The sequence below is a fragment of the Colias eurytheme genome, chromosome 17 (assembly GCF_061535395.1).
Source record: "Colias eurytheme isolate Ceu_HAF_F1 chromosome 17, ilColEury1 Martin Lab GWU primary, whole genome shotgun sequence".
Classification (NCBI taxonomy): domain Eukaryota; kingdom Metazoa; phylum Arthropoda; class Insecta; order Lepidoptera; family Pieridae; genus Colias; species Colias eurytheme.
In genome coordinates this window covers 6,600,782-6,628,315 of record NC_142996.1, presented here as the reverse complement: position 1 = coordinate 6,628,315, position 27,534 = coordinate 6,600,782, and the positions used below count along the sequence as shown (strand labels likewise).

General features: G+C 32.2%; 3 protein-coding genes across 4 annotated transcripts; all 3 read left to right on the top strand.

The window, feature by feature from the left end:
* The first annotated feature begins 408 nt into the window (after positions 1 to 408).
* LOC149901281 (UPAR/Ly6 domain-containing protein bero-like) lies at positions 409 to 14,256 on the top strand. Its single transcript, XM_090111907.1, has 4 exons — positions 409 to 561; positions 11,903 to 11,982; positions 13,191 to 13,308; positions 13,641 to 14,256. The coding sequence occupies exons 1-4, from the start codon at positions 504 to 506 to the stop codon at positions 13,868 to 13,870; spliced, it is 486 nt and encodes a 161-aa protein (XP_089968033.1). The 5' UTR covers positions 409 to 503; the 3' UTR covers positions 13,871 to 14,256.
* A 2,108-nt stretch (positions 14,257 to 16,364) lies between these two features.
* On the top strand, positions 16,365 to 24,608 carry LOC149901280 (uncharacterized). 2 transcript variants are annotated; one of them, XM_090111783.1, is made up of 4 exons: positions 16,365 to 16,575; positions 21,002 to 22,020; positions 22,105 to 22,213; positions 24,282 to 24,608. In XM_090111783.1, exons 1-4 carry the CDS (start codon positions 16,518 to 16,520, stop codon positions 24,482 to 24,484), a joined length of 1,389 nt encoding a protein of 462 aa, XP_089967909.1. In that variant the 5' UTR covers positions 16,365 to 16,517; the 3' UTR covers positions 24,485 to 24,608. The 2 variants fall into 2 exon arrangements, with proteins under 2 accessions (XP_089967909.1, XP_089967907.1); XM_090111781.1 differs by lacking the exon at positions 16,365 to 16,575 and adding an exon at positions 20,777 to 20,919.
* A 717-nt stretch (positions 24,609 to 25,325) lies between these two features.
* Positions 25,326 to 26,519, top strand: LOC149901279 (uncharacterized). The gene is made up of 3 exons (XM_090111958.1): positions 25,326 to 25,398; positions 25,618 to 25,866; positions 26,293 to 26,519. The coding sequence occupies exons 1-3, from the start codon at positions 25,326 to 25,328 to the stop codon at positions 26,517 to 26,519; spliced, it is 549 nt and encodes a 182-aa protein (XP_089968084.1).
* Positions 26,520 to 27,534: the final 1,015 nt, after the last annotated feature.

Here is a 27,534-nt window from a genome sequence, read left to right as displayed (position 1 = left end):
GGGTTATTTGTATACGTTAGATATATGTACTTATCTATACTATAAGTTCAAAGTGTAACGATTTGATTGTTTTTTGTCTGTTTATTTATAATATTAAATAAGTAGATTAATGAAGCTACTCAAGATAACTCACTTAATGACTCAATCTAAACATTTTTTCATCCCGAATGAACTAGTAGCCGCGGTTGATTTGGTCAGAGTAATTAAATTCTTTATACAATACTATAATTTTTATATGATACATTCCATTGCATCATTGAAAAGTATTTCATATCCCTTGCCTTGCATACAAAGCTATGAAGCAACTGATCAACAAATACGGTGTCTTCGATATGTAATAACAAAATTACAATACCCATTGCGTACCACACAAAAAACATGGCCACCCTAAGCAGCGTGTAAATGCGTTCGCCGGCGACGCGTTGGCGGCAAGTTATTCTAGTGTTCAGTCTGAGTCGTTCGTTACAAGAGTCCGCTTGTTCAGAAAACATCTTCTATAATCTATGATGGCTCGGTGTGTTGCTTTTACCCTCGCCGCTCTACTGGCTCTGGTCGAATTCGGTACGTTTTTGTCCCTTATTATCCAAATGCATAGCTAAACTGGTGACCTTTTTCTATTTTTCAATTTGAGTGTCAGGTCGAAATTGTAAACAGTGATCAATCTTGATTTGTATGATGGAAGATTTTGCAATTTTTATATATTTTGTTATTAAGCTCTATGCATATTAAAATAGGTACTTTTTTGTTTTTTTTTTGTAATGGTCCGTAAATACTTTTGACCATCAGTTTCATTGGTTTACGTATAACATATTTTTAATAAATAAGATGAAGCATAATTAGAATATAATATTATAGTAAATAATTTCTTACTGTTTACAATTTCTACAAACAATTTTCTAACTTTTACCCTAAGCTTTAATTACTTTCTTATATTATGTACAGTAGGTATAAAACAAGCTTTAAACTAATGAAATATAAAATAACCGTTACTTTGATTTTATTATTCGTATATCCATGAAGGTTTTGAGTATAGGACTAACATAAACAGGGTTGCATGTAGAATTTCGTGTGCGATTCAAACTTAAAGATTACAATGTTACAATATGAACGGCAAATTGTAGGTATACTGAAATTGTCTCAAACAATATGTAATAAAATAGATTGAAACGGCCATGGTTGCCAAATTAGGGTGCTGAATGGGGACAAACATATGAAATAGTGGCTTTTACAAAGAGACACAGTTTTATGGACCTACATTCTTATGCCAAATACCTACTGCTAAATCCTTTGTTATATTTAGGCTCGAGAAATTCATTCGCAAATATTTCAATTTCTTTTTATCAAAACTTACTTTCAAACAGAGAAAGTTTCCTGAAGATACAGATCTTAGTAGGTGAAACCAGTAGTATGGTCTACCTAGAGAACTTTCATAAGAATTCGTTAGAAAAATTAAATTAATCTAAATTATAGTAATACTTTTTAATTAATAAATTATAATAACAATAGATTATTTATATAAAACCTGATGTAATGGAAATCAACATTTTATATAAAAAACGTGAGAAAATTAACTTTACATTTTTTTTTATAAAAAACGATGATTCAATGCGAACTTGTTTATTGACCTTGTATAGTGTATACTGTACATGCAATATAATGAATATATAATATGTATATTGCAAAAACATCTAGTTTGTTTTAAATTGTTTATTTCATCTATGTTCTACAATAGGTTAGAACATCAAAAAGAGGGTTTAACATAATATCACGAGTGTAACTGGCAGTCTACCTATGTTATACCTACTCAGTACTCATTATTCTATTTATTTTTATATGAATTTTAATGAGACCACGAAAAATGCGCTCCTAAATTTAATAAATAGGTCCAATGTTTTGTTAAGAATTTTACTTTTACGACTCCAATAAACTCCATGTTATTATGAAATGAGTAATGACAAAACAAACATCCATTTTACAAACATAAAATCATTTTTACCACATATAGAGTATATATATTCTATGGTACAACGGGTACAACGGTCGGACCATAGTTTAGGTACATAAAACAGGGTATGACATCATGTTCACCAATGCGTAGTACGCGACACGTACAGTACATTCGATCAATCTGTCCATGTGTTCATTGAATACTAAATATTTATTTATTAACACATTTCCGATTGCAAGTGTCACTATAGAAAAACAGTTCTATATAATAAGTAATAACTCGATTTGTGCGATTTCATATTTTCTTAGCTGTAGAGTAAAATATGAGAGATTTGTATAAAATTAAAGGAAAATGAAACACAACGTATACTTTTATCTGTGGAAAAATATATATCTAGTTAGTATTTAATATTTATGTATGCGATTGTATGTTTATTTTTTTTGTCCGCTTCATTGTATAAGCAATAGATTTATGTAAATTTCGTCTGAGAGATTATTGTATTTTCGTGAAGCGAAAAACTGTTTGTTAGGATTTTAAATTAAAAATTGTTTCTTCAATAAATACTAATAACCAAAATATATAATATCTACTATTCGATTCAGAAAACTTTCATTATGGCCACATACGTGTTTATACATTTTTTTTATAATATATCAAGCAGACATTTGACCACAAGTCTACCTGATTTAAAATTGTCTGCGATGACTAGGTGGTGACATGCCTGCTTGACAGAAACCTATTCACTCTCGCTTTGAAAACTGAGTTATTTTCCACGCCATACAAGCTAACAGCAAATAGGCATCGTTATAATATATCTGTTTTCCTTATGAAAAGAGTATAACAATTGAGTTATATCAAGGTGAACAACATAGTTAATGGTGAACTCACGAACCGAGCATATAATGCTTGTATATAAACACAGTTAGGTTTATCAGTCATCAGTTTAGAATTGGTTTTGAGATAACATCGACGCTTTGTTATGCTTTTAAAATTAGACGGTTTTGCGTTGGCTCATGGTTCTATGGATTTAGAAATATACCACATTCATACAAATGCAATGTTATAAATGAGAAAGCTGTTGTTTCGCTTTAACGACTATCATTGAACTGATTTTGATGATATGTGGCATTTGGTTTAAATTTATTAATTGTTGAAGGTCTCTTTTCGAACTTGCTCTACTATATTTTATTTCTTTAATAAGGCTAAAGAGCGAATTTAGATCGAAGATTCTGTTAAAGATATTAAAAACGAGTACCATAAAAAGTATAATTTATTTGATAATTAGTATTGTAATAAACTTCTTTTATTACCTATCTACTATAACAATTAACAACTATGACTAATTTATAGCTAATATTCTTCCATATTTATTATACCAGTACTTACCCTACTTTCTAGTTTTTGTTACATAATTAATTGATCATTTATCTATGTTTTTGTAGCTTTATTTATTTGTTAATAAAAATGTACGTTCAGGAAAACATTTGCGTTCACACATATATATATATATATATATATATATATATATATATATATATATATATGTATAACTCACGCAGAAAGTTTTGTTTTGATTCTCAAGGATCGAAATGTGGACAAAGTTTGGGATCATGCCAAGGAACTATGGAAAAAATACTAAATTTCTACCTCATAACTTAGGCTTAATGTAGCCTTGGAAGATTAAGTGTGGCCATTATGTGAAATGCCACAAAAAGTATTTTTTTATACTTACCGTGTTTGCTGGCCGGACAAGAATAAATAGTTTTGCATATTAAGTGTAGGTATGAGAAAAATATGTAGATTATTTATCTTAAGTACGATATTTATTTAAGTGTTGTGTTTTCTACGCTGATTATTATAGCAAAGGTACATTGCTGAAAGCTTTGTATAAATAACTAAGTACATTTTATCGCTCTGTTTAGACAAATATAGATCAAAAGGTGTGAAATGAAGAGATGTTTGTCTGAACCTATGTATTACGTGGATTGATTCTACCTTCTATATAAATGTTTGGACTAGGATGTATATATAGTACCTCCATGTATATTATTTAGTTGAAATGTTTACATTGATATTCATAATCAAGATTTTATTTTATTTAAATTACTTATGTTATGGTTCCTGTTTATATAAAAACTTAATGCTTTTTAAATCTTTTTAGTTGTTTTTTTTATCAATAGGAAGATAGTAGTTTATTGGTATTCACAAAAAAAAATCTTATGACGTCTTAAAATGAGGCAAGTTGAAATATAAATTTGATATGAACCGAAAAACTTTCCAGCTTCACAGGTTAAGCTCATTTAAAAACTTGTTTGTTTGTTTCCGAAAACATTAAGTTTAAATGTAAATTATAATTCAACGACGCGTATTCATGTTTGCAATCGTTCGGAAATCGTAACTTTCGAAGGTGACGCGATTGATCATGAACTAAATATATAAATGGAAGGAGGTGACATCATAAATGTGTTTATTTGTAGCCTTTATTCAACAAGTTTTAAAACGAAAATAGGTATGGTATATATCTACCTACTTTCTGTAACAGAAACTCTTTTGTAACTTATAACTAGTAGGTACCCATAGTATTTTACTAACTTAGATTCATTGTGGTTCATCCCCACACTGTAAGTAGGTACAATAGATACACATCATCATTCATCAGCAATCAGCATAATATGTATAAGAAACGGATGATAGATACAAAAATGTTGTTAATTGTTTCTATTCACTTTCAGTTTATTACTAGCGGTCCGCCCCGGCTTCGCCCGTGGAACAAATTTACGTTTTCTCTACATAAAAACCATCCTCGGACTTCAAGGAATATAATAAAAAAATAATTATCGAAATCGGTTCAGCCGTTCTCGAGTTATGCGCTTACCAACACATTTTGCGATTCATTTTTATATATAAGAAGATTTGAGTACAGATTATACACATTACAACAGATTATATTTATTTAGTACTACGCCAATACCTACATTTCTTCGATTATATCCCTAAAACTTGAACTAAGGCAACTTATTAACCAATTTCTAAACTGTTCAAAAAAAATCAATAATATTGTAAGCAGAACTGCGAGCAAAGTGTTAGCGTATGTAATAAAGGCCCCCCCTAAGGTCAATTTAACGTCTTGACACGAATTTAGCGAAGATGAATTATGTCATCGAAACCACGCCTAACGCAATTTAAACGTGGTATATATAGGCAAAGGAAGTTCACCTTTTGTTTTGCTAACAAATACTAGGGGTAAATGATTTCTTTATATTGGCACTGGTCACATTATTATTAGTCATACAATGATCTCACGCATTGGCTTGCTCTGGGATATTTTCAAACAAAACTAGGTAGTTACCTAACTACCATCTTTATAATAGATGCTTTTGATAAAATACATATATCATAGATATTATAGATGTTAAAAGTATGTTAATTATGATGAAATTGGCCATTTTTAGAAAGCATTAATTATAGTGAGCCATCGATAAAAGTACCTCTACCGTAGTTTATTACTTTGCTGACCTATTAAAGGGAAAATAATGTATGTCATGAAAGGGGTGCGTTCTCATTATGTAAATTTTTGCCTCCTCTTTTACTTCATAACCTATAATATTTTTATTTTGCATGAAAATTAATCAACGATTTTTTTTTATTTTTTTTTATTTGGTTCACAAATTGAAATTGACACATAAACAGCCTTAAAAACTATTTACTAAAACAAACATTTGCGGTGCAATTCCTAAACTAGTGAGCACATCGTGCTTAGTGAAACTACATAAACTGACTGACAAGTGACAATGTACACGCTACACTTTAAATTTTAAACTTTAAACTTCTATAGTAATTCAAGTAACACTACCATTATTTTTACACAACGCAGAGTAAATTTTACTTCTGGCTGAGGATAGAGAACTCGAGAAAATATCGAAATTATACCTAACACCATTATAGTACGAACAGCACCTGTATAAAGGAGAGTTTTGACCTACGTTAGTACGACAATAGGGTAATTTAAAGCACTTCCTATTTTCCAAACGGCTAGCAGGACGTGGAACTTCTATTTTAATGCGCGAAAGGAGTTCAGGGCAATCCACAAGACCATGTATCAGTTTGTACAGAAACAGTATGTCCAAACACTTACGGCGTACACTTAGAGGCCTCATTTTGTAAAAACTCAATCTTTTTTCGTATGATACCAATGTTTTGCATTGATTATTAATGTAGGACAGTTGATACACAAATCTTTTCTGAATTCTCTCCAATCTACTGGAATGCACAGCATAGCTGGGAGACCAAACACAACTGTTATATTCCAAGACGCTTTTTACAATGCAATTGTAAATAGGAATCACAACGCCAGGGTCCTTAAAGTATTTTAATTGCCTAGAAATGAATCCGGAAAGACTGGACGATTTACTTATTATGTGATCCATGTGATCTTTGAAATTTAGTGAACTGTCTACTATGACTCCTAAGTCTCTAATACTGTTTACTTCTTTAAGATTGCTACTTTTTAAAATATATGAAAGAGGTAACGTGTTCTTCTTTTTTGTGAAGTTCATGCAATAACATTTATTTTCATTTAATAGCATTCTGTTCCTGAGACACCAATCTTCAAGGTGATATAATTATTTTTGCAGCATATTCCTATCGTCCTCGCATTTGACTCGCATATACAACTTCAAATCATCCGCATACATCTTAAAATTACACTTTAGACCATTGGCCAAATCATTCACAAATAAGAGGAAAAAAAGGGGACCCAGGTGGGATCCCTGAGGCACGCCCGTTGGGATTACATTAGCTCGTGATGTATATCCACGAATCTTGACTAATTGAGTCCGATTACTTAAGTACGATTCGCACCATCGGTACAAGGACCCATGAATACCCAATTCATAAATCTTTCTTAACAATAAAATATGATCAATTAAATCGAACGCCTTACTAAAGTCCGTGTAAATAGCGTGGATTTCCTGTCCTTCATCGATCGCGCCCGCAACATCCTCAATGAAACTGACTAAATTTGTGGTGGTAGATTTCTTTGGTAAAAAACCATGTTGTTCTGGGTGCAGTTTATGTTTAACATGCCAGTAAATTTTCTGTTGAACCAGCGATTCTAAAACTTTACCAGGTGCCGGAAGAACAGACACAGGTCGGTAATTCGATACAGCGTTTCTATCACCATTTTTATGTATTGGTGTTAACCGCGCCCTTTTCCAGTGCAGTGGGAAAATGCCATATTTTAAAGATCTATTGTATAATTCACACAAAGGCCCAGACAAACTATCCGCGCAGTTTTTAAGAAAAACGTTCGGTATATCGTCCAAGCCGGATCCTTTATTTGGGTCAAGTTTTTTTAAAACTGCACGTACCTCACATTCACTTAAACAAATATTACTTATTGAGTTCAAACAATCAGGTAACACAGATGGTGGGCTATTTTGTGGTTGGGATATTATAGAAGATGGAAGTAATTCATATACCAACTGAAAATATTCCGAAAATAACTCGCATATTTCTTCTCCACCGGAGGCCGTTTTAGTACCTAAGATCAGCTGGTTAGGAATAGAACCACTGTTGCGTTTTAAATTATTCACAAAGGACCATATATGTTAGGGGTTGGTTTTCAGTGTATTCCCAGCATTTTCTTTAAAGTTCTTTAAACATTCTTTTAACATACTATCATATCTTTTTCTCAGAATATAAACTGTTTCTTTGTCCCTCGGATTTTTGTATAATTTATACCTTTTATTGTATTTATTCTTTTCTTTCGCACATTTTATTAAAGCTGAACTAAACCAGATTGGATAGTTTTCACTTTTAGGTTTACTTAAGGGAGTATTCGCCTCTATAATGGGAACGATGGATGAATAAAAGCTGTTAACCATCCGATCGAGACTCTCTTCATCTTCCCAAATTTTTGACCATTGTAAACGCGACAGCTTTTCATTCATATCGGTAAAATTAGCTTTTTTAAAATTTAAAATTGGAGTTCTTACCTGTTTTAGAAAGATTTGACTTTTTCCTATACTCAATTCCATCTCAAGAGCTGGATGATATGAATCTAAATTTATTAATGGCTGTTGACATAAATTAACCTGTATTAGCTTAGGAGTATCCGTAAAAACGAGGTCCAGGATACCTCCTCTATCGTTTTTAATAAAATTGCATTGGCTTAAATTGTTAAAGATAATATCATCCAAAAATATGTTTTCCACATTATTACAATTCGCTCTTGACGGTACGCAAGATGAGCTTTTGTCGTGTTCCCAAATTATATTCGGCATATTAAAATCACCCAATAATAAAGTAGATGATTGTTTAATCTTGTTACCTCTAAGCTTGTTACAAATTACATTGGTGACATTTTTATCAAATAATTTTACATAATCAAGAGTTATTGGAGGAGGCATATATACAGCACAGATATTTAGGTCATAATGCTTAGACCCACTAGCTATATCAATCAATAGATTTTAAATTATATATTAATTTTGAAGACCACAAAAATGTTATGTACTACGGTAGGAATATACTACTAGATTTCCGCCCGCGGATTCGCTTGCATTTTCAAAGAAAAACCCGCATAGTTCCCGTTCCCGTGGGATTTTCGTGATAAAACCTATCCTATGTGTTAATCCAAGTTACGTTCTATATATGTGTGCTAAATTTCATTGTAATCGGTTCAGTAGTATTTGCGTGAAAGAGTAACAAACACACGCATACACATCCTCACAAACTTTCGCATTTATAATATTAGTAGGAGTAGGATTTAGAGTAGTATAGGATAGGATAGGATAGGATATAAATACTAATTATAAATTTTTCTCGTGTGATATAGTTAATATTTTAAATATCGTTTATTATTAAGCGTAGACGTAAAATAAAGCAAGTGGTTAAGTTTATTTACGTAGTATAAAGTCCAGGTATAAAATTGAGCTAGTTTATATTTCTACGTCCGTTCCAAAATCTAATGATAGCAGAAAGTGTGGTAGGATGACATAAGTAACCAACTTCTAAACTAGCTTAGTAGTAACGTTGTTTGAGAAACCAGTTTTAGATAAAGTTTTAAACTTACCTATGAATTGACTCGTAATTGAATGCCATGAAATCTTTCTATTGTGTAAAACAATTTTCTTTAATATAAAATTTTCTATTCGACTAATATACATACAATTTTATTGCATTTTTATACGATAAGTTACTGTCTTCCAGCGAGTTTGAATATAAGGCACTTTTCACCAATAGATAGAGTAATTCATTAGGCATGTTTAGATGCATAATTAATTTAAAAATTATATCTATTATGTTATTGTAAAAGGTTCGGTATTCATTCTTTATATATGAACCCTTGCCACATACCATTTTGTTTGAAGACGTCGTTTTATTTTTAATAAGGTTTTGATTTGCATCTTGAATGCAAAATGAGTGTTAAGTGTGAATGTCAAACTAATAAAGCATCTTTGATTGACGTCAGTGACATGACACTTACGTGCTATTGATATAGCTTTTCTTTTCCCCATAGAATGTGACTCTACCATGTACATTTTGTGGTTACTTCAGTAGGTAGGTATATACTTTTGTAAGATCTGAAAATTATTATGTTTTATTTATGAACCATTGATATTTTATAAAATATCAATGGTTCATAAATACTATGCTAACAATAATTTGTATATTAATGTAGAGTTGTTGCTAAAGTTGTTTAACAGCATGACCTGATTGCTGTATATTTTTAGATTAATATCAATCATCCTCTTATTAAAACGTTTTGTTTATACATATCAAATTTAAAAATAGCTCCCATGTGTTGCCTCAATGTATAGAAACACTAATATTAAGACTACGGATACAAAACATGTGTTTAATAAAATGCTCAACACATTTTCTAACAAAAATATTTCATAATCTTACCCATAATAAGGACTAATATTTTTCTAACATTATTTAAAATTATAATATGACTTTTTCATCATTCCTTGATAATATGTGTACAAAGCAGTTTAAAGTGGATCAAAATCGAGTGAGTCTAAGGAGTCGGACATACAAACATGCTGAACATTGTAATTTGGTGTTCTACGAAAATCACTCTCATATTCTAAATGCTGCTTGAATACTACTATTTATAAAACAGAAGTATATAAGTATATAGGGTTATAGATAGGTAGTTAGTTGTATAAGTATTAACAACAACTAGTTACTCAGGTCTTAATTAGCTAGCATGTACCTACATTGTTACATCGTAACAAACAAGGTTGATTCTTTGATTTACACCTTTTTTTTTTTTTTTTTTTTTATAGTGGGGAAATCTTCTTAGATACCCCCGGCTCCCGGGGATGGAGCCGTGGTTATGTCGGATTTCTACCGACTAAAACCCCACTCTGTTCCATCGCGCTGCTTTGGACGGAACTGCGGGAACGGTTACGACTCTACCGCGTGTCCCGCCCAGCAGATGCCCGTTTCCAGGCCCACCACTAGAACCCCCCTCGCTGGTGGCTGCTGGAACGAAGGCTTACGCCACCAACGCGCAGACAATGGATCTTTCCCCGCTCCATCATCCGCGTTCCCCCGAACCCCCGACTCCAACACCGTCCGGCCGGAGGGTGCACGCCGGAAGGTTCTCCGATGTGTGAAATACACGTCGGGAGACCCTCCGGCGCACTTTTATAGAGATTACCTCGCAGCCCCCACCTCACCAGAGGTGGCGGCCCTCGGTCCGGCCCCACGGACCGGATTACGAGTTGGCAGACGGCCGTATTACAGCGGCCGCCGCCCCACACCTCTGCAGGAGTCTCCGCGAGTCATCACAATGACGCGTCGGGATCCCGCCCTCCGCTGCACGGCGTGGCTTGCTAAACCAGCTAGCCCGCCGCGCCGCGACCTCTGGCCGCCATCCACCGCCGCATAAAAGCCGGCTCCTCTCTGGCCCACAAATAGGACCTCTGCCGTCGGGTCAGTCGAGGCTTTCCAACCCCAACTGCCGTTCAGCGCCACCTTTGCCTAGCGGACACGGGGTCCGCCAAGCCACGACCTCTGGCCGCCATCCCACGCCGCGCACAGCGGCCGCTGGGCCACACCTAGCCCTGGCCGTCGGGCCGGTTGAATCTCCCCGACTCTAAACCAGCCGTTCAGCCCCTCGCTGGTCCAATTTCGCTTCACTCAGAGGGCCATAACTCTGAGCTACTGAGCCCCTCCGCCGCGACAAGGCCTGGACCGTTGGGGGGCTTTGATTTACACCTGCTCTATAAGTATGTTGTGTAAAATTGACTATTTCTGCCTTTTTTTACTTTGAAATAATAAAACAAATACACTAGGCATATAGGTACATTATACGGTACACTTGCCTAAATATATCTAATGACAAAGATATAGTCACAGTATTACAATATTATTTATATACATAGTTCTATGAATTTGTTCATCGATAATCTCATTAACAATTTGAAAAGATTATAAAACACGACATACGAATTTTTGTACTTAAATTTTTAAATATGTTTCACATAATATTAGCAAAGGAATTTTTCAATGTATGACTCAGACAAATTATGAATCTATTAAAATGTTGCTGCGTCGTAAACAGATGGTTTGAATAACCTTACAACAATAAATTGTATTCAACATCTAGAAATGTTGGTTTGAAATATTTTGCTATAGATTAATATCTGCATTTTCTTATAATGCATAGAAGGTAGACGGTAGTTACTATAAAGTATGTACGAATGAAGACAATATTTCATTTTATTTTATTCGATTTACTTACATGTTGTAGTACCTATAGATATGTGAAGAGGTCTAAAAATTAAGCAGTTAAGCTGTAGGTAGGTACATATGATAGAAACACATTTACATAATGAAGTAAACATGTGGAAACTATACACAAATCCAGGAACTAAATAGATCGACCGATGTTTTGTATTTGTTTTAAAATAAAAATATTTTATTGTTTCTTTTCAGGATCATGCCTGCAGTGCTTCCAGTGTAACTCACAATCCGACCCCGCCTGCAAAGACCCCTTCGGTGGAAAGACTGTTGTGGTGGGTATTTATTATTAGCAATTAATTCTGTTTATGGGTAAAACATACATCTTAGAATTACCTTATAAGTTATAACTGTTTCTCTTTAATACTAAAAATAAAAGACATTGCACATTACAGTATTAATAAATAAATTTTATTTAATAAATAAACAAGGCTTAAAATTTATAGAATAAAAGAATATCTACACAGTTACGAGAATAAATCTTAACTTTGAACTCCAATCTCCATAAAACCTTATAATATGATGTGAAATACCACGATTTTCCCTTTGAGTCCTTCGGTTTAAGAAAATTTAAACAAGAATTTAATTCCATACGAATCATGTCATATTTCTTAGAATTCACTCCAAATACAAGTTGGAGATCTGCCAAAAAGCTTAGAAGCTTAATTATGATTTCATAATGTTTACAAACATATAGTCTATTAATATCTGTTGGCAGGCTACACCATAAGTTTGAACGGTTAAAACAATGAATCTTCAAATTTATTTTGTTGTGTACCCGGTTTTATGTTCCCTTTTCTGGTTGGCTGCGTTCGGGATATTTTTATAAGCATAGATACCTATGACTAACCGCTAGAGTTACATCGTTAACGTAGCAAGAGGATAGTTTTCTAATTAGGCGATGAACATAGTCATTTGCAAGTCTAGCAAGCTGTATAGTGTATAACTAGCTTTATGTGCTGAGTTTGAAAATTAACACCAACACCATAAGTGTATATATTATCAAGTCGAATATAGGCTAAATTAGCGCAATACACGTAGTAACTACATATTTAGTAATCTGCGGCACTTTTATTATTTATTTCAAAGATTCTATATTGTATAATTTGAACGAACCGATATTTCAGAGAAGTTTATACAAAGACCCAGTCGATCAAAAATATGGACTGTATTGCATTCGTTTTAAAAATTATTAATGTACCAACAACGGAGGGGTGGCTACTGCAATTGCCATCTATTAGCTATAAGCTTACTGCTATAGGATAATTTTAAAACTGCTGTTGTTCTACGTTAACGTAAAAACGTTCGTAAATTCATGTTTGTCTACAAATTTTATCTAGTTATGCAAAAAATTGGACTGAATTTTCCATCACTTTTCATTTTCGCTAATTCAAATCATATATTAAAATAGTTGTGTATATTTTTGTCGGAACAATTTTCATTAAGATATTATCATTTATAAATTTTTTCAATTAATTTTCAGGACTGTTCAACACAAGATTCCATTAACTACAACCGAGCCTACTTGAGCACGATTCTCCCCCGGGAACTCATTGAAGGAGTCACTGGCGCTCCCCGGTACTGCCACAAGATTGTCTTGGGTATGAATATACATATTTATAAAATTATAATAGGAATATTTGTTTAACTCTACCTAATAAATTCGTTAAAAATACGTGTTTTCTCAGAAGAAATGTTAACTACCAAATCTGTTTTCTACAATTTAGTGTTTAAGCTGCTCACTTTTTGACATAAAAAATAATCCATTTTCAAATAGTGTATTAGTAATATAGGGTTTTTAAAAAAATCATGCATTCAGCTTGGATAAGACAAATAGAAAATAAAAGTTTACAAATTAAACATCAGCATAATTGGTGATTTGTGATTATCGTTTTCATGCCTTCTTAACAATAGATGTATTTCTTTATTCCAGAAAATGGCTCAGTCGTGCGTACGTGCCTTGACGCCAACCCCACAGCCTTGAAGCACACCTGCCAGCTCCTAGAAAACGCCGCCAAAGCCGTCCCCAGCGACCCCAGCAAGCAAATCAAGCACTGCAGCGTTTGCGACAAGGACCGCTGCAACGGCGCTGGATCAATCGCTGCATCCGCTCCATTGGCCATCCTAGCTCTAATTGCGACTTATCTTTACACCAAGCATTAATAGCCTAATTAATCAGCAAGAAACCATGTGCGCTTAAGCTTGAACTTGACATTACGTTAACAAAAACAGAAAAATCACGAGCACTGTTGTAACTCGCTTATCAAAGTGCCAAAATTGAATTTTAAACGTCCAATTCAAGAAATGCATCGCCTTTGAATTTCATGGACCGTCCAATGTCGTTTTTGCTTGTTGAAATTTTTGTAATCTATAAGTAATAGATAAAACATTAATTATATTTAAGGAGTTATTTCCAATTGAGTTTTCAACAAATTTTATGGTTAAATTAATATGTATGATTTCGTTATTTGTACTTAGGAACCTGAAGATGTTACCGTATTTATTATTCCATATTTTTTGTAATATACGTGTTATAATATATTGTTGAACGTGCCTTTTATTTATTAAACCAATCATTGATAAAGTTTAGTTTATATGGTACTTACAATCACTACAATACAATCTAATGATTGTCAAAACAAATTTGATAATACGCTTATGTTAGAGAAAACTGAAAAATAATAAACAAACAATATTTTATCATGCATTTTTTATCAATCGAATGTTTTGAAGATAGATACTTAGTACTTTCCCTTTTTATTATTGAAATTCTTTTGCATTATGTGATAGTATCTAAATATTAATTAACAAGAAATATTACATATTGTTTTGATTTACTTGCATTTGTTACAAATTGATTATCGATAAAGCCTGCATTAATTAATCAATGAAAAATAATCAGTTCCTTTCAATGAATTGATAGACTATCAATTTAGTCGTATGTTTTTAAGATAGTATTTTCCACTTCCTCACCTAGTTTACTTATATAAATGTTGTTTTGGTTTTATATTGTGATAATCATTTTAATATAATCATTGATTAAGTCTACCGGAATTGTATTAAGTCCATTTTTATCAAGAGTTTATAAATTTAAGCTCATTTTATAAGAATTTTAAATTTTATTGAACTACTATACTTAGATATTAATTATTAAAAAATACATTTTGATATTTCACAAAATTAATTAATTGAAAAAATTGCTTAAAATATACGTATGGAGGTATATAATTTAATTTAAATTATTTATTAATTTTAAAATACCTCTCCAATATAGCTTCTACATTGAAAAAACCATGTTTATTATTATTTGATATCGATTTATTACCTTGAATTTTGTCTCATTGGCACAGTGCTTCTTATGTACTACAGTCCAGTACAGGATTCGAACTTTAGCATATACAAATTTTTCGATCATAAAGCACTCGCTTCGCATTATGAGTCGTGCAAAATAAGAGAAGTAGAGCGCAGAAGAAAATTATTTAAAAATCATGAAACAGATGTAGCAGGCAATCCAGCCATTAATATATACCATTAAGCAATAATATATATGGGTGTGTATGTAATATGTAGATTTGCAAAATGCCATATAAATAAATAAACTACGATAAACAATAAGAAGATGCTCCTGACCTAGTTATATACACTCGACTCCGTCTCAATGAACGAAAACTTAAGGCTGTTACTAACTCTGATAAACTATGAGTAGTCCTTGATAAGGTAAAGCGCGTCACACACGGTGAAGATACTATAATATTTTATCTTAAGATACTGTTATATTTTATATTACAGTATCTTAACGCTTCCGGTATCAGCGTTCGGACCATCATATTTCTTTTTGTCATTGCGTACCACCCACCCCTGTAGAACCGCCATCCTGTTACAAATGACGCGAAATTTTGTGGGTCATTTGTAACAGGATGGCGGTTCTACAGGAGTCTTAGTACGCAATGACAAAAAGAAAAATGATGGTCCGAACGCTGATACCGGATGCGTTAAGATACTGTAATATAAAATATAACAGTATCTTAAGATAAAATCTTCACCGTGTGTGACGCGCTTAAGCCTTGCAATGATTAATGACATAGGGAATTACAAATCGACTGAATATTATCTGTCGAGTGGTTTGCATTAACGTTTTACGTTGCGATATGTAACTGGACCATAAACATGCAAGGGGTGTACCCATACGTAAACCTAACTTCAGTTACAATGTTAAAAGACTCAAAAACAGTACTAATTCTAGAAATTTCTTCGAAAAGGTGATAGAATCCTTCAAGAAGTTTCTGAAATTCCAAAAAGAAAATAGACCCTATATTATTTTTGTGTGCATTGAACAATAAAGTGTTTTTATTTTATTATTTATTACATATTTTATACGTAGGTACTCCTATGTGTCTATCTTATTAATTATTCTACATTTTCACCAATGACAACCTTGTTGAAAATTCAAACGTTTCCTCAACAGACTTTTTCATTTCAATTTATACGTGTTACATAATAAAATATTTAAAGAAATAGTGCAATTATACATAAATACAAGAATAAATACTAGAAAAAGATTAGTTTTTGTCAATTACCTAATCAGGCTTTAAGGTTGAGCCACGGACCATGAAAATCAATTGACAAATCGATCTCATTTGTTCTTGAGACACTGCAGTAAAAGGACAAACATTTAAAAACTTGTAATTACGTAAAAGTGAAACACCCTGTATAGTGTATATGAATCATATGTTTATATAGGCATTTGAATGATATCCATATGATAGGGAGTGATAGTCGTTAATAGTGATTTCTATAGGCGATACATTATATGAAAATGGGGAAAAAATGCATTTTTCTCGTGTTACTGTTTGCTACATGTATTACAGGTATGTACACATATTATGTATTCATAAATTCCCTTGAGACTGGACAAAATTCGAAATATTTTTGCAAAGCATTCGTAAGTCGTAACTAATAGAGGTAGATATGCGTGATGAGTCATAAAACTATTTTAGTACATATATCTATTATCCTTACAAAAACTGAACTATAATTATTTTCTCTTTCTATATCTATATAAAATTCTCGTGTCACAAAATACTCCTCCGAAAAGACAGCGCCGATTTTGATGAAATTTCGTGTGCATATCGGGTAGGTCTGAGAATCGGTCCACATCTATTTTTGATACCTAGAAGTTATAATTGCTCATCACCATTTTATACATTTCATCACAGCTGGTTTTGGGTTTCAAAAATTGCGAAAGTTTGGATGATTGCGTAACTGAATTACGGCAAAACTACTGAACAGATTTTGATCAACCTAGACTGTCTAGTAACTGAAAAACATATTGTAAGGTATAGAAATACTATCTTTTGCCCATGGTCTTGTTTATAACAGTGAGTCAAACGGGACGAATGGCTCGTCATAGCATATTTTTTTACTCGTCAGAAGCTATACAGATTACATTATGAATACATTAATAATTATGTATAATTGTTATTAACTAATTACTGTTTCATTTTAACTTCAGCTCGTTATAGACTCATAATATAAATAAAAATAATTATTGACTGATTAATTTAGTAAGTACATATATATATATATATACTTTGCGTACTTCTACTGTGTTTTTTCGTATTTAAATTTTAATTATTTTATGCAAGAAAGAAACTAAGGATCGTGAACATCGCCATAAAAATCTAATAATAGATTAATAATTATTTAAAATCTGTCTAATATTATTAAGCTGAAGAGTTTGTTTGTTTGTTTAAACGTGCTAATCTCAGAAACTACTGGTCCGATTTGAAAATTTATTTTAGTGTTAGATAGTCCATTTATTGAGGAAGGCTATAGGCTATGTATCATCAACAAGAGCGGAGCAATGCGGGTAAAACCGCGGGGCGCAGCTAGTGAAACTATAAAGAATAAAGATTCTAATGAAGTTTATAAAACGAGGTTTAATTGAAATACGTTAATTAATTTGCAACCTTGACATGCGACATTAATCGCTGCCTATGTCAGTTTTAACTCAATAAACTAAGCTTGAAGGTTTCAATCGCATTTGATATAAAAGATATATGTATATTATATAGAAGATATAATTATAAACCGATACCGATGTTCTGACTTCTGCCCTATTGCCCCTTTTTCATGATTTATTTCCATATGAACCTACCTGCTTTACGAAGCTGGATTGGTAGAGCCATTCTCGAGTTTTACGCTTAGTAACACTTTAGGCGATTCATTTTTAGATATTAAAAAAGAAACTAAAAAACATATTTTATGGAGATGAAATTATTGTTTTGTCATTAAACACAAAGTTTGAATGAAAATCTGTACGTTTAAATTCAGTCAAAAACGAGTCTATAGGATAGGAGTAGCTTACATGCAAATATACAGGTGAAGCTATGGTATCATCACGCTACAAGCGTGTTAAAAAATAGTAAAAAATCAAAAGTTAAATTAAGTATTTTTCGGGCAATATTATTGGTTTAACATAGGTATTATATAAAAAATACATATTAAAAAAAGATGGGCCAAAGTAGAATCATTTTACAATTATTACTGTTATCAGTAGATACTGCACATTTATGATTATCTCGTGATTTACAATACCTACCAATATATTTAATTTCTTAGAAAATAAATATTTAAATATATTAAATGCTCTAGCATCTTTTAAATCGATATTATCGATAAATCGGTATTTCAATGATAGATTTCGTTACTAAAAATACTTTAATAAAAAACTTTTCAATGGGTTTTTTTCGTTCATTTTGATCTTTCGATATTCACGTTAAATGGACCACAAGTTAAACAATTATATCTTAACATAGTAGGTATTTAATTAATAAAACTCAAAGGTGACTGATAATATAGTGATCTATCAACGCACAGGCACAGCCCAAAACACTGGACGTATCGGGCTGAAATTTGGCATGCATCCGCTAAGAAAGGATTTCCCGAAATTCTTGCGGGAACGGGGAAAAAGGGGGATGCACATACAAAGTCGTGGGCGGAAGCTAGTAATTATATAAAACTCAAAGGGTTAAGGACTGACTGACTGACACATTTATCTATCAACGCTCTGCCCAAACCGATGGATCGGGCTGAAATATTTTGGCATGCAGATAGATGTAAGGACGTAGGCATTCGCTAAGAAAGGATTTTGATCAATTCTACCCCCATGAAGAGCATAAATAGGGGCTGAAAGTTTGTACCATGAAAAGGAGAATGGGCATTTTACTATGGAAGTTGGGCCTGAACACTTGAGTTGGACCAATACACATGAGATATTGATTTTATAATAGATCATAACACATACATAACGGGAAAAATATATATAAAAAAATAATCAACCGGGTTTTTGTACAGTCACATCAAGTTTTATTACTTTGTGTATACTATTTTTTGCAATTAATAACTGTTGCAAGACAATGACAATATCTTTATGTTACTCCTATTCACTTTCACTTACAAAGACGTACTAATCTGAAGCCTTCTAATAACCAAAATACACTAATATTATGTTTTGTAACAGGTACCTATACCGTTTTTATTATATTTCAACGTAGTTAGACGTTTTTTATGGTTAAACTCAGTCACTCCAATGACATTTAGGTTTATATTTACTTCACTCGAATTAAAAACACCGTTATTGTGCGCAAAATAAATAAAACTTTTTGCCTTGACTGTACAAGAACCCGGTCGATTTATTTTTTTATTTTATTTTTTTCGTTAGGTATGTGTAATGATCTATCACAAAAACAATATTTCGTGTGTATTGGTCTTAGCCCAAGTTTCAGGCCCAATTTGCCCATTCTCCTTTATCTTATTCACGCAGGCGAGGCTGCGGGCAACAGCTTGTTGCATAAAAGTGGGTAAGGTAACTAATACCTATGCACTATCATTTATCTTTAACAATCTATTTGATTTAAGTGTAATTTCACTTTCATAGAAAGACATCAAGATAATACGTTATACTACCTACGATAGGGAATACCCGACATAATTCTTTAGGATACTAATAGGATTAGATTGAACTTCTAAGAAACTGAAACTTTAGTCACCGATGTATAATTTGCTGATACCTTATAGTAATGATAAACCTATAAAAATTTAGAGTTTACCTATCAAATATCAAGTTAAAAAATTATGCTTATTTTCCGTATTTTGTAGTCGATAATGAGTGAAGAGGTTTCTCAATCTGAAATTATAGAAATGTTTACCATACTTAAAAAAACGGTGTCACACAACATTACATCGGCAGGCAAAAGTCTTAAAATTGGCACAATGTTTTGTGATCTAAAACTATTAAATATCTAAAACTATTTTAGATTAGATTAAGATAAATTTTAATACATACTGCACCAATAAAAATACCTAATAATTGTATTTATTTTATTAAGGAAAGATTAGGTTCGTAGAATGGCCTGGCGGATTATTTAATACATTTTAAAAACAAATACAATGATTATTAATTATAAGTATAAAGACCCATGTGTGTTGTTGATAGTATGAAGTATTTTATCAGATAGTACTTATCTATTAACGAGCTTACGATGGAATTATCGATCGAATGTTTTGTCTATACATTGGAATAGCAAAATATTTTAGGATACAGAAATAAACAATTTATAAAGATTTCCACGATTACCGCCAAATTAATGTTAAACAAGAAATAAACCTAGAAATCAAATCTAGTCAAATAAATAGATATTACTGGTCTAAGAGAAGCCACATCGTATAATTGAAATTAGCAAAATATAAGGTTCTGATTTTTCCATTCATACGGTAATTTCCGGTATAGTTAGGACATTCTTATGACGTATAGGCTATATTATTCATTAATATTTTACTTTGAACTTAATGTAAAACAAATTACAGGTCTAATAAACCATAATTAATTTTAGGAAGTAATGCTCCTTCGTAATAATCGATTTATTTATAAATTATTTACACTCCGTCCAGTTATTTTAATATTAATGATAAGATTGTAATCTATCCTTCTGTAGCTTTCGCTGATAAGGGAATGCTGTTTATATTAATAGTTCTACCGTCGCTTCTATCAGTTCAGTGAGCCTCTTCGAGTGGTACAAATAGTAATTAAAAATTTGCCCAAATTAATTAATTACAATCTAAATAACAATCATAGTGCCACAGTTACAATATGATTTACAAATTGTTCTTGTGGATAAATATTTTCGCTTTACTTTCTCATAAAGTAATCTGTAAGTTATTTTTATTCATTAACATTATTTGAAAATTAACTTTTAATTGTGACTAACTAACAAATATTATTGGCATTTTCAGCCGACGATTTGCAATGCTACGTGTGTACTGACTGTGAAAACGAATTTGAAAATAAAATAGAAACATGTGTAGATACCAGCGTAGGAACGACAACGATTGCAGACTCAGATACGACTACAACTTCATTTACAATCGAATCTATAGCAACTACCGAAAGCTCAATCGCCACAACTACCTTAACCGATGGTAGTACGGTAGGTGATGGATCTGTGACTGACCCTAATACATCTTTTCCGGTCGAGACAACACCAGAAAATGAGCAACCACAATCGACTACATTAATTGCCGATGGCACGACTGTACCAATTGAAGGCTCCACTACACCATCGAATATCAATGAACAGACTACAACATCAAATGTAGACGCAAGTGTAACGACTGAAAATACTAAAGAGCCAGAAACAACGACACAAAGTGTAGAATCGACGACTCTCATAACGTTGGATACGACAACAGTGTCTATTGATTCAGAAATATCAACAATTAAAGATGTTACAACAACAACAGTCTCTGTCGAAGAAGGAAACGAATCAAGTCCAGACAATAATGGCCAAAATGTGACACCAGAAGACTCCAACAACGTACCTACAACAACTACATATAGCAGCGTCAATAATGAACCCACAACACAAAACGTAGAATTAGATACCTTTCCAACGCCTACAATTATTAATGTTCAATCGACACCTATTCTGGAATCAGACATGACTACAATGGAAAGCCAAATTACTACTTTAAATGACCAAAGTATAACCTCAACGGAGTCTATCGACGTATCAACCAATAGTGAGCCAGATACTATTATAGAACAAACAACAACACCATCATCGGCTATAAATAATGAACGAACAACATCTATTTTGGAATCAGATACGACAACAGTAGCATTTGAAACAGAAACTCCAACATTTCCAAATAGAGATTGGACAACATTAATATCAAACGGTGACCTAACAACAACAACCGATGATTTAGTGGAAGATTTAGGGAAATCAAATATCGAGCCACCAAATGTTCAGGTTTGTAAACTGTTCATTGTATTTGTAACAATATAGTTCCTTCTCTTTATGATAACACCTATAATAAATAACATTTCGTTGCAGATGGTTGATGAGACTAATAAATACGGTTCACGTTATTCTTTTATGAGAACCGTTCGTCAAGTTAAAAATGACGTAAGAAGACCGCGCTGTGTTGTCACTTCTTACCAAGGTAAATATAAAATGAAAATCCATTTGTAAGAGATATTCATCTTAGAAACAGAACTAATTTCATGAATCACTCGAATATTATGTTTGACCTTTGCTCTATTACATTCACCGAAATCATAATAAGCAACATCCCACATTTTGCAATAAGCCACATTGAGTAGACTATATCCACGTATATTGAAGCTTTTGTTGTTTGTATCTATCGATTAACTTTCGATGGCAACTTAGTCCACGTTATACCCACCACATTGAAGATAACAAATTACCGCAAAATTAGATAAGTAGTTTCAGCATATTTATTTCTACTTCAAAGGCGTTCCGCATCTATACAAAGCAGAATGAATGTGAAAGTTTTATAAGCTGTTAGACTTTTTCTATTTAAATTATAAGCACGAGGCATGGACGTATATTATAAATAATTTGGAAAATCCAAAAGTGCACGCCTCATAATTTTTTTTTAATAAATATTTATTTTATGTTTATTTAATAACAATTAAACCACATCGAATCAGACCCTGAAAATAAATAAATAAATAAATAAAAATCGTTTATTTCGAAACAATACATGAATACAAAAACAAATTAGACACGACGATCGCCTCAACTAGGAACATACCTGTGCTAGAGACGATCGACGCCTTCCTCTCCAGACTTAGCCAGTATTGTTTAGTTAACTTATATACTAGTAGACTTACATATTTTATAAAGTACAAAATAATAAGAAACAAATTGATTTTTAAATAAGGTTAATAATAACATTTCGGGCATGCAGTTTATGTGGGTGTGTGTGTGTGTGTGCGTGTGTGTGTGTGTGTGTGTAAGTGTGTGTGTGTGTAAGTGTTGGTGTTTGTGAGTGTGCGTGTGTGTTGTGTATGTTAGGTTATTTGAGAGATTGTTTAAATATGCGGATTCTTTATATATATTTTATGCGTGATTGGGATTAAACTTTCATAAAATCTTCAGTTTCGCTGTAAGACAAGGTAAGTAACAAATTGGTAATTTTAATTTTCAATTCTGATAAGGTCAAGTTACGAACGTTTAATATTTTATTAATTTTATTATATAGAAGTGGGCTCAAAAAGTCATGGAATCGTTTTGCAGCTGCAGTGCGGACAAATGGTAAGTTGAAAACTTTATCCTTGCGCCTTTTTTCAACTTTTATTTCATGCCAATTTGTCTGCTTATGGAAAGCAAGAACACAGTTAAGTATGAAGAGCTTTCTAATTGATAGTAACTTACATTCATTGTAAAGGGCTGTAGTGGGATAATATATGGGCTTAGCTATCATGACTTTTAATATCGCTCTTTGTGCTCTTTCTACTTTCAACATGAAAAATGAAAGGGTTCTATTCCTGAGCATACTCAAGCGTAAGAGAAACAAGTCAATAACTGCGTTAAAAACAACCGACTTCAAACTTGCACTTGCAACATTTACAAATAAAGACAAAAATGCTCATAAAATAAAAACTACTGGGCCTATCCGAATAAAATTTTTATGGGACCAATTCGACACCATCCCGCATCGAACAAAAAAAGAATCACGTAAATCGGTTCAGAAACCACGGAGTAATCGGTGTACATACATAAAAAAAAAAAAAAAAAAAAACATACCGGCCGAATTGATAACCTCCTCCTTTTTTTTGAAGTCGGTTAAAAAAAAGACTCGATTAGTAAAGTATTTCGGTCGCTATCGTGTTAACAAGAAAAAGAATCCGCACATACAGACACACGGACGTCCAAGACAGAACTTTTTTAAACTGTTTTTTAACTAGTTAAAATAACAAAAATGACATCAAAAATATCATGAACGTTAAGAATAGTGTTTTTTCTTAATATGTGTGTGTATGTATTATCTTACAAGTGCAATGTATGATACTTAAAGACATTTTAAGTTTGAAAAATCAGATGTTTTGCGCGAAGTGACAGTAGTACCCACCTCAACGCTTCGCTTATGAGGCGTGCAATACACAAGGGAGCCAGGCGAACCAGACTTAGCAGAGACCGGAGAATCACAAAATATACAAAATAGATAATTGACAAGGACTTAATATATGATTGTTTGATTACAGACCAAAACAGGACTATCGTGATGCGAGGTTGTTCATTTGTTCAAGAAGATGACCCTATGGAGCACTGCAATGGACTTTTGGGTACAGATCACACACAAAATCTGAGCCGATGCCTTGTTTGCGACCGGGATTTATGTAATTCAGCAAATAAAGTATTTGCTACTATTACGCTGCTAATGATTGCACTTATTTCATTGCTATAAGTGTTATTTCATTTATTTTTATTAAATCAAATTAATTAATTGGCGAAATGGTTATTTTGACTGTTGTCTTTCAAGTATTAAAATATGCTGTGCAAAAAATATTTTGTCTTACAAAGCTCCACTGGTTAAATATTGACTAGATAAACAAAATGCGTAGTTAGATATAATAATGTTAGTTTAAAGGTGAAGATAAATTATTTTATTTAACTTAGAATTATTTAATAATGACAATGTAGTTTAAGTAGCAATAAGCCCTGTTCCTGTAAATAGAGTTAAATTTATTGTTCTCATTTACTATTTTTAATAAATTAAATTATACATCACTGAGTTTTTTTTTCATTAATTAACACCTGAGTTAGTAATATTATGAGAAATTATTAACATTATCATAATACATAATATAGTGATCACAGATAATATTATAATACCATAGAATATAGATAATATATACCTTTATATACTAGGTAGTGATATAGACTTTTACCAAGGATAAGATAAACCAAGATATAATAATTCAACATATTGCATACAAAAAAAAATTGACACTTTTTTGAAATCAAAAATACATACCAACAAAGTAATTAATTAATGAGTAATTAGGTAATCCATTTTTGTCCTGAAAAGGACATTTGCCACGATATATAAATAAATATGTAGTACCTATGTCTACAGAGCCAATCATATTCGATTGAAAAAGAACATTATTCATGCACTATAAGAACTAAACAATTAGTTATCGAATGCGTTTTCGACCCTTTGAGCATGATGAATTTATCGATAACATTGTAATAAGCCTTTATAAAATATCACGTGAACGTCTCAGCGGTGGGTTTTCAGCAAGATGTCTAGAACATGTATACTATTTTCAGTATGCTTCGCTTTTGGATTCATAGCTTACTCAAATGCTATGCCAGGTAAGTAATATTGATTTAGCTAATATTATATAGATGGTAACTATTGTTTTATTGATTTTTCTGATTTTATATACGCTTATAATATTCGGTGAAAGAATAGCCTTTAAAACTTGGGATGATATTAATTTAACAAATTAAAGAATCCAGCAAATAATCAATTTAACAAAAACACTGAATTCGCTCTGCGTTTTAAATTTTTACCTTTTTAATTTTTCGCAGATCAAAAATTCAACAACGACAACAACAATTCTTTTGAGAAATCGGACAACGATACCGACAGAGTGGGATCCTACGCACAGGCTTCTTCTATGGGTGTGGCTCAGAGACCCCAGAACACACAATACGCTTTTGTAGAATGCTATTCTTGTACCGACTGCCCAACAGTTGATGAAATGACACCGACGAAGTGGTGCCCGGTGTATTCTGACGCTACCCCCCGATGTGTGGTGTATGCTGAGAAATATAGATGTAAGTTGGAATAGAACATTTTTTTTGGTAGTAGTTTTTTAACAGTAACTCTTTCAAATTACATTTTTAATATATTATCTTCTAACTAGTAGTACGCAGTACTATTATATATTCTGTGCTAGCTTCCTGAAAAGAACTGCTCTATAATTTTCTTTATGATCAATTCAACCATTTTATTTATAAGCTCTAGTTATTTAATTTCGGTGTGATTAATCTTACTTACATTTATTGATAATGATCCTCGTACAAAAAGCGAATTAATAAATATAGTGTAACTACGATATTTACAAAACTGGTCAAATTAAATTAACTTCGTTGTAGATATTTCATTAGATACCAGAGCAGACGTAAGAGTCCCTCGTATCATATTACGTACCAAGTACATGAAAGTTATTTCAATATTTTTAATTTGATCATTTTTTTTAGATCTAGACAGGCCCTGGTATATACGTGGCTGCACAACAGAGAAAGGCACTTGTGCTGAAATCCGAAAAGCCCATGAACAATTCCCTGATATCGTCAAATTATTGTTCTGTGATGAATGTGACGGCAACTTATGCAATACAACTAGTGGAGCATCTATGGTAGATAGTACCATCGCTTTCATTATGTTGGTTGTAACGCCTGTTTTAACGAAATTCACTCTCACATAAAAGTATACAAAATAAACTTAATGATGCATTTACACATTTGTGCGAATAGCGAGCCGAATGATCACGCATTATGACTATAATTTCACTCGCTATTCTTATATTCGTCTAGAGATTCGCGCATTCGTATTAAGAATGTGTAAACAGTGAACGAACACGAATGTGTAAATCCACCATTAGGATCTGTAAATTCATAGAGAACTTGGAAAGAACAAATAATATTATGATGCTTACTGATGATTTTATGATCGATTTCTAATGGACTTTGAACTGATTTGATTAAGTTACGGTTAAATGAAAGGTCTCAATAGTTGTTACTTCATTAAAATGTTTCCTACAGTACTTGTTTTACTACATACCCATAAAATATACATATAATAAATATCTAATTTTCAGTTGCTATGATAAGGTGGTAAGTAAAGGTACCTAAAGCAAAATGTAACTTAAGTTTCAAGACTAGTTTCAGGAAAAAAATATATAGAGAAAAGATATGCAAGTTCTATTATAAATTTTAATATAACCAATCCAACCTAAAAGAAAATAAATTGGGATAATTTAAGCCTATCTAAGCATACAAAATGACATTTCTTTCGGTCGTTAACTCGAATTAGAATGAACTCGGAATCAAAATGCACGCATTGTATGCCAAAAACGTATTTCCTATAAACTCAACCAAAAATAAAACTTTTAATAGCTTTCTCATTCAATGTTCCGTATATTGATACTATTTGATACTGAAATAACATAAAATTTGAAGTTTAAACATCCTACAATTGTATTTGGGAATTGGGATGCACGTGTTCTGTTCACACATGTCTAACAAGTAACAATAACAAATTTTAACGGTATTCTTTGAAAGTAGATTGTATTAAGAAATGGATTATGTTATGATAATTTAACTTTAGTGAAAATCAATAACGTTTATTTAAGAAGACATGAAAACTTTATAACGGAAAAGCTATCAACAGTTATAGCTTTCAAACAAACTCTTAACTGAGATTATTTATAACTGTTATTT